At 35.2% G+C, this 9,336-nt stretch overlaps 1 protein-coding gene across 1 annotated transcript; it reads right to left on the bottom strand.

The window, feature by feature from the left end:
- Positions 1–2,799: 2,799 nt before the first annotated feature.
- On the bottom strand, positions 2,800–4,958 carry LOC142628106 (polygalacturonase-1 non-catalytic subunit beta-like). Its single transcript, XM_075802097.1, has 3 exons — positions 4,825–4,958; positions 3,744–4,744; positions 2,800–3,254 (listed from the first exon to the last, which is right to left on the bottom strand). The coding sequence occupies exons 1-2, from the start codon at positions 4,864–4,866 to the stop codon at positions 3,761–3,763; spliced, it is 1,026 nt and encodes a 341-aa protein (XP_075658212.1). The 5' UTR covers positions 4,867–4,958; the 3' UTR covers positions 2,800–3,254; positions 3,744–3,760.
- Between the last annotated feature and the right edge of the window lie 4,378 nt (positions 4,959–9,336).

Raw genomic sequence — 9,336 nt, 5'->3', positions numbered from 1 at the left:
GAGACAGAGAGAGAGAGAGAGTCAGTGAAGGCTTTAGATTCTCTTTTTGTTTTTTCCATTTTGATGGGGGGTTTTACGTTATATGTGCCGGTGGTGGTAGTAGTAGTGGTGGAGGGATTGCAAGAGTTTTGGTTGATATTGCTCCACACAGCTCAAACATGACTAGTGGTGTCTTTGCTCAGCTACGACCCCTTCTTAGTACTACACCTATTGGTTCTATTCCCAGTTCATGAATGCACAGTTCTTTTCTACCCTCACTCTCCCCAACAAAAAATGATGTAGGAAAATAACGACCCAAAGTAATGGCTTGAAATATATAGATATATGACACAATGTGAAAAATATCAAATTGCAAGTAAGGCTGTGTTTGGTTTGATGTAAAATGTTTTCCAAGTGTAAAATATTTTTCAAAAAAGAAAATATTTTTAGGTGTTTGGTGGTATTTTAAAAACTACTTTGAAAAATATTTTTTAGTGTTTGGTTGTGTTCTTGAAAATACTATAGAAAACACATTTTCTACTTGTTGCTCACATTTTCTCAGCTTCCAAACACAAAAGAAACAAAACCCAAAAAAAAAAAAAATCATCAAATCCGGGAGAGAAGAAGGAAGAGAGAGAGGCAAGATCACGCGATCGAAGGCAAAGGCTTCGATCGCGTGGGGGAGGCGAGATTGCGCGATCGGGGGCGACTGGGTTCAAGATCGCGCTGCGTTGGAGTCGATCTTTGCTTGATCGGCAGTGAGAGGCACAGCTCCGATGGTGAGATTGTGCGGCGTTGGATTCGATATTGGTTCGGTTCTTTTTTTTTTTTTGTGGAAATGGTTTGGAGATGGGTTTTGGACCGTGGGAAATGGTTTAGAGATGGGTTTTTCTGGAAATGGCTTGGAGATGGGTTTTAGACCGTGGGGCGGCACGATTTAGGCTAGCCGGAGCTTGGTTGAGGTGAGCTTAGAGATGGGTTTTGGACTGTGTGAGGAGTGTGCTCGAGCTCTCTCTCTTCAGGTGTGGTTTCTGGAAATTGTTTGAAGATAAAATTAAAGTGTAAATGATTTTTCGTTCAAATGGGCTTATTTTCCGGTCAAAGCGTAAATGATTTTCCATTGACCGTATTTTCTGTAGCTGCCAAACACCCATAATGGCGTAAAATAATTTCTTGAAACTATTTTCAGTCCAAACAAACGCAGCCTAAGAAACACAAGAATATCAATTGGATGTGAAAATCAAATAGGCTCTGAATTGTATACCAAAGCACATAACGATGTAATAGAAAAGAAAAGGCCAAATTGGGTTTCCTATGTTAAGAGGGAAGAAAATTTTGTCCCCCCATTTTCAGGCCTTTTGGGCTTAAATTGTAACTGGACGGGCCTGTTTCCATCTACTGACTTCATGCCTCTGTTTCGGCAGTAGAAGATAGAGATGATTAGGGCCCTATCTTTCCTTTGTATCTCCTTTTTGCAATAAAGTCTTTTTTATCCATTAAGGGGGAAAAAAAAACTGGCTTTACCATGCATGTTGGTATCATCATACCATAAATATTAATTCCAACAAAGGTTTGCAAAAGAGAGCTTATGCTATGCCCTCAAATGGAGGAATGTGCAAGAATTCCAACATTAGGACAGTATTCTAAGCATTCTGAAAAGACAACATGTGAGAAAGTTCATATTTTAACACAATTGATAACTTAACAATCATTCTAGAATCTGGACACTGAAGTCTGAAGGAAAGGCCTACTCTTTGACTGCATATAGACAGCCTTCACCAACACATACTTTTGACAATCATTCTTTGGATAATACTCTACACCTAAATGAAAATCTTTTTTTTTTATTTTTTTCTTGATCTGCTAAATGAAAATCAATTCTATTGATCAAATAACTGCATCAGATCATCTCTAGGAACACCCAGCCACAAGGGTACCTTTCCAAGACTCCCTATAGCAAAAAAAGTTTATTTTTTTGATAGAAACCTCAAAATTAAAGCTTATTTAATTCTTACCAAATGAAAAATTCCAAACAATTATCAATTATTAATGACATTATTTACTCTCATAATCCAGTCATCACTTTAAAAGAATATATATGAACAATTTGCAGGGAGAAGAAGCAATTATGCTCCATAAAATATGGATCAATGACAATAGAATCTTATAACACACTGAAAATTACTAACTAAACAAAAGAAGTCTGAAATAACAATATACACATGTTGCATGCTATGTAAATCCTAGCTTAGAATTAAAGGAATCCGTAATAATAAAATTCCACAATAAATAAAAATTACAAACAGTCCATAGTTTAGAACTAAAAACTATGTATCTGTATCATTTCTAGCTTATACTAGTACAAATTAATAGAGAAAGTCCATATATTACAAACTTTATACATAATTAAACTAGTCTGGGAGTAGCTTGACCTTATACTTTCCGTAAATACACAAAACATATAGATGAAAGGCAAGTCCAAATTTCACGTAAACTATTAGCAGTTCACCACATTTATCAATTTTACATTATATGTGATGGATCGAGATCTGCAAAGCTCTACACAAAATACATAGAAAGTGATATCGAATTTGTAAGGGATAAACCAAACTGATCTAATAAAGGGGGAAAGATGGCTGGAATGTAACATGGTACGATGGGTTAAATCAAACACTTAATAAATAAAATGAATAAATGGTTCACCACTTTATGGCATATGAGAACACCACCCAAAAAGATACGGAACCAAAATTCACCACCTAAGGAAATCACCAATGCAATAAGAGTTTAAAAGAAGAAATTCATCTTCTAAAGCACAGATTTTTTAATTTGAAAATACATTTTAATTTTATTTAATTCAGTCAAAAGGCTTATATAGAGCATAGAACAACCTTCTAAGCATAGGAGAATGAAAATAGTAACTAAAACTTAAACTTAGTCATGACCAAAGTCAGACATGACTCTTGGGAACTAGAAGTACAATAAAACACTTGTCAGCCTCAAAGAAATAAAACATAAAGTTTGATACGTCAGAGGAGACACTAATTGAAGTCTATTAGACTTCTTTTTATTAATGGAAAAAAAAGTTCAAAAGGATGGGTTGCACTTCGTCTTCAAGGATAACATCTGGGCCAGACTTAGCATCAAATTGGGCTTGCTGAAACTTGTGACACTCGGGTGTTAGAAATGCAACTTCAAAACACACATAAACTATCAACACATTTATTAGCTTTCATATGTGCTTCATCGAAACCTGCACTCTAGCGAGGATGCTCCTGCAATAAAAAAAAAATTAATGCATTAATATTCCAACTTGTTTTTCTAGTCATTTTTTTTAAATTTTTTTAATATTTATTCTTTAAACAAAATAAATAAGAAAATAAACTCATTCAAACACAATTAATTTTCTTAAAATAGAAATTGGTGAAAGCAGTGTTTTTTATTTGCCGTCCAATTATTTGAGCTAGGAAGCATGGACATTGATACAAACACGACACAATGGTACAATCAATTTTTTTTTCTTTTTAAAAAATATAACATGAAATGGTAAATACGACACCGCTATAATATGAATATGACATAAATTCGATATTTTAAATGAAGTGTACATGCATCTAATATTTAAATAACCTTAAAAACGGTCATCAAAACTCAAATTATTCAGTATAATAAGCATGTTGAAAATGTCAAATAAATCCATAACTTATTTCTTAAGAGATTCATATGGTAGGTATATATATTAACAAACTTTGTGTCTTCCCCACCTTGGTGCGTGTAAGGACTAGCTACTGAGCAAGTCAGCAATAGTCCAGATCAGGTGATTCTCGACAACCCAGTGGCAAGCCTTGATCTGACCGGGACCTGACGCTATAGTCAATTCAGCTTGATTCGGGTTCGAATCCGACGTGTGCATGTGACAGCTAGCAACACCATGATTGATCTTAGCCTTCGAATTCGGATCCAGTATATCTACTTCATAGACACGAACCTTTGGTACCGAATGACAGTGATAAAGTAGGTACGGGAACAAGGTTTGATGACAAGAGACTATTTGCGTGACCTTGCCACCGTTGATTCCTTCGACTGATCCAATCATTATATTCTGCTTTGACCCTTTAAAATTTTCAGTTGATCGAACCACAATGTTTTTACCTAAGACCGAGATTGCAAAGTCAATCATGTCCTCAGCTGAGCCCACGCACTGCTTGGTCTCGCCCGGGCTCGGAGCACTCTCGCACTCACTTAAGGCCTTCACTATCATAGTCTCCACAGTGGAATTATCATCAACGTGAAATATCTTCTTCAACTCCGAGACCTTAGACGTCGAAAACGGTAATTTCGATGAAATTGACCGAGGCAAAAATGACCTCTTAGGCATTTTATCTTTAATATCTGGCATTGGCAGCACCTTCCCTTTCTTTAACATCGACTCCCTAAAGAAAATACCTGACTGAACCCACCCTGATGCATCGGCGAAAGCACCGGTATGGGTTATCAGTTCTTCGAGATTCGGGGATGAATCGGGGAAGCAGAAAAGGTTGGCGGAGGCGCAGAACGCTAGGAACTGAGATGAGAGAGCATTCTCGGCGGCGAGATCGGAGAATCTAGCAGAGTCGACCGCGCTCAATGGGGACGCCTTGGATAGGAGAAAGGTTGGTTTAGCAATGGCGTGGTTGTTGTTTCGGACCTCTTTGTTCCAATACTGAATCAGATTGGATTTTGGGGTGGATAAGCTTTCACCGGCGGAAGCGGAGGCGGACCCAACCTGCAATGACACAAAGGGAAAACATTGAGAATGTGAGAATAAGAGAATATCAAAGACAGAGTGAGAGCGAGAGTTCTTACATTGAGTGACGAGAAAAAGAGTACGAGAAGAAGAAGAGCCATGGGACTGAGTTGCTTTTTTGTGTGCTGAGAGCCTGAGATTAGTTTTGGTGGGTTTGTTGGGTTATAGTACGTGGAGATTTATAGGAAAATCAAGTAGTACATAAAACTAATAAAAGTGATTATCAAAAAACAGTATTACAAGTTGATTGGTTGCCACTTGCCAAGTTGATTGGTTGATTGGTTGGCGGCCATTGCAAGTTGATTGGTTACCACTTGCCAAGTTGATTGGTTGCCAAGAAATAGTGTAAGAAAATGAAAGAAAATATGTGATTTTACAGTAGAGACTAAATTAGTTGTTAGTTGAAAATAATATAAATTAAATTGACTATAACCGAAATGTAAGGATCAAAATGATATTTTTTCTTCAATTATTAATGGTTAATGGGCTCACATATCTTCTGCCGCTATTCTATGAGGTTGTAGATTATAAGAAAAAAATTAGAATCACATCATTTTGCATCATAATTTTGTTATTGTTGGTTATATTTCAATAATTTACTTTTGTGATAAAGCAAAAAGAACAATACACATATCTAAGAATAAGCAATAACACAAATAGATGTGAAAAACAAAAACAATAAACAAATACTGAATATATATATATATATAAAAAGAGAAATTTGCAAATAATTAAGAACTCACAAACCAAATGCGTGAAGGATGAACAATTCAGATAAAATCTTGTTTTTGACACAATCTCCTTAAAGCAGATTTCGTCCCTCACACAATTACTGTAGTGCTTTGAGATTCACAGACGTCTGCCTCCCAGGATAAAATGATTTACAACACGAAAACGAAGCACACAAGGTCGTGCTCTGCGAACTACTCAATGTCTCTTTCTCTCTCTTTGGCATAAAATGAAATGTACAAAATATTCTCATTGAGAGAGTTTTCTGAAAAAGTAGTTTTTATGAATGAGAGACTATGTAAAAATTATACGTTACTGAACAAGCACTCTGTTTCAGTAATAACTGATGTGCACAGACTAATTGACTCAAAAAATTAAAATAATAAAATATTATTATTTGGAAAAGTAGGCCCAGTCCACATATGCCAAAAGTCCAATCCAATGTTCAACTCATGAGCATATAAACTCATATATTATCTCTTTCCTTTCCTATGTGGGACTCAGGATTTTTACCACTTTTAGTAACATTTTCGAGTGAACATAGAAAATATCAATTTCTTATTCACTTCATGCTATTTTTTTCAACAATATCCCACATGAATAGAAATTGATAAACATAATACAAATGATGATGCAGACACAGAGAGAGTAGAAGAAAAGTTACTGTATCGGGAGAAGTAGCTTGTGGCTTTGCACTTTCCTTTGTGAAAGACTATCGAATATACTAGCTAACCAGTGAACATGATGTCTTGAATTGTTCAGCCGTCTGTGTATACCAAGACAATATAATTGACATAGCTCCTTTTCGGACATTTTTTTCTTCTTATAGTTGTGTTCATTTTGGCCCTGAACGTATCCTGGTAAATTCATGAAGTGCTTTAGAGAATTCAGCCTTGAAACTCTTATGGAAGCGGCCCACTTCACACTCATATAGGTGATTCTTATTAAGAGTATCCTGCTATACCTCAATCGGAATTCCAAGATATAAGAATCATTAAAAGCAAAGCTTACCCTAAACATCGCTTACAGGCATCACTATTTCATCATAGAAATGGGAGGGAGATGTTATCTCCATAGTGATAAAACTAGTCTCCATGATTTGGTGCTTCCTTTGAACCTCGATCTTGGGATCTCTAGTTAGCTAGGTTGGGTTGCCATCCTGGAGACTTTTAAGTAATAGGCTTTAACCCCATTCCCCTCGATGAGCAGCTTACTTGCTCTCCACTCAAACAATTGATTACAGATCCATTTTATAATTTGGAACAATTTCCATTTGAGAGCAACTGCCTTATGGTAATATGTCTCTGACGAATATGTCAAGACCTACCATAACTATGTGTACTACCAAGACATTTAATTATTAATTACACATTTAGAAATAGGTAGCATATTTCTCATGCCATTTTTTTGTATCTCAATCAAAACCTCTTTAAATAAGCCACCTTCTTTTTAAGAAGACACCCCCACATTTAAAGAATTATAAAAAAGTTATTTGACCTTTCCATAATCCATAGTGTCTTACAAATTTTCTTTAAGATTAGAGAATATAATATTAGCAAAGGAACTCTTCCTTTTGATATATCTAACACCTTTCACACGTGGGAATGTTTTCCCTCTTATGCCTCACTTTGACACTGAACAAGTTCACATGGCTTAAGCATATTAAATAATCTTACAAGCCTATCCTGTCACTTTATAAATCTAAGCCATGTGAACTCCTTTTCCTTTTATAATATGCCAAACTACTTTCTCCAAGAGGCAGTCAAGAGGAAAGTTGAAAGAATCATATACACAAATAAAGAGAAGCTGAAAAGTAATAAAGTATTCTAGATATTTATATCAAACACATATATAAGTGAACTGAAGATTATATATATGCTTTTACAATACAAAGGTACGTAAACTCCAAGCTAGCTAGATATATATATATATATATAATATAAGTCATTTCTATATCACACAACTACAATATTACACTTAAATTATTACAAACCAAATCCACATTTGCAATAATCCAGATTTACTCTATATTAATTTTGAATAGCCCATTGCTCTTATAACCCTTTTCCATGTACATGCCATTCTTTGTGAGTACAAACTTGTCTGATGCAATGACCAATTTAAAACCATTCTTACTCAAAAGTGAGCAAGAAACAAGATTATATATATGCTTTTACAATACAAAGGTATGTAAACTCCAAGCTGGCTGGATATATATATATATATATATATATATATATATATATATATATATATATATATATATATATATATAATATAATATAATATAATATAAGTCATTTCTATATCACACAACTACAATATTACACTTAAATTATTACAAACCAAATCCACACTTGCAATAATCCAGATTTACTCTATATTAATTTTGAATAGCCCATTGCTTATATAACCCTTTACTATGTACATGCCATTTTTTGTGAATACAAACTTGTCTGATTCAATGACCAATTTGAAACCATTCTTACTCAAAAGTGAGCAAGAAACAAGATTCTTACGAATATCTGGCACATGCAGCACATCATTCAAAGTAACTTTCTTGCATGAAGTCATCTTCAATATTACCTTTCCTTTTCCTACAACCTTAGATGTTGAGGAATTCCCCATGAATATTTCTTTTCCATTATCCACAAGATGGTATGAAAAAAAAAATTTTTGATCTAAACATACGTGGTGAGTAGAACTAGTGTCCATCCACCATTTCTTAGTATCTCCTCCTACCAAGTTCACTTCAGAAATCACTGCAGAAAGGTTTATAGCATCCATATCTTTAGATAGATTTTCCACTTCAGTAACGTTGGCTTGAAAGCCTTTCTTGGTCCCTTGATCTTTACGCTTATGGCAGTCCTTAGCACGATGCCCTATCTTGCCACACACATAGCATTTTCCATTGAACTTTGTAAAGTTACCCCCACTAGTTCCTTGACTCGAACTTTCACCAGAGTACTTCCTCTTATTCTTATTTTGCTCCACAATTTTTGGTTTAGATTCCATGTAGTGATTTCCTACGGCTTTTTCTGAAGAGTGATTGTCTTCCTTAATTCTCAATCTTACGACCAAGTCTTCTAGCCACATTTCCTTGCGCTTATACTTCAGGTAATTTTTGAAATCTTTCCAAGATGGAGGCAGTTTCTCAATGATAGTAGCCACTTGAAATGATTCACTTACAGACATACCCTCAGCATGTATTTCATGTAAGATTACCTGAAGCTCTTACACTTGACTAAGCACAGTTTTGGATTCCACTATTTTGTAATCAAGAAGTTTGCTCACAATGAACTTTTTAGTTCCATCATCTTCTGTCTCGTATTTCTTATCCAAGGAATCCCACAATTCTTTTGCTATATTGATTGAACTATACACACTATACAATGTGTTGTCCAATCTGATGATGCACTAAAAATCAGTAGGTTGAATGTTCTGGGCTTCAATGGGCTAGTGGTTGCTTGGAAGGCCTGAAAAAAAAAGAAACGCAAGATCAAAGGTGACCGGGGTGAACCGGCCAAGAACCCTCCGATGCTTAAGTTAGTTTTTCTTTCAAGAACTCAAGAATTCCAACTTTAGGAGTGGTGGAAACTTACTTTTATTTGATGTGGATGAGTCCTTATATAGTGAGCTTTTGGAGTGGTTACTTATCTAGTAACTTCCCTAATATTTGTGGAAGTTAGAAGGTTTAGACTTAACTTCCACAACCGCTATAGAAGTTAGAATATTCAATCTTATTTTCTATAACTGCTATTGGAAGTTAAGTACTTAATAGCGATGAATAAGGATTTGGTAACGCGTGGTCCGAGTTACAAGCTCTTGTGGATAAATCCATT

This window comes from Castanea sativa, chromosome 3, assembly GCF_040712315.1.
Source record: "Castanea sativa cultivar Marrone di Chiusa Pesio chromosome 3, ASM4071231v1".
Classification (NCBI taxonomy): Eukaryota; Viridiplantae; Streptophyta; class Magnoliopsida; order Fagales; family Fagaceae; genus Castanea; species Castanea sativa.
Note: the sequence above shows the minus strand (reverse complement) of the source record. Positions and strands in the feature narration are given on the sequence as shown.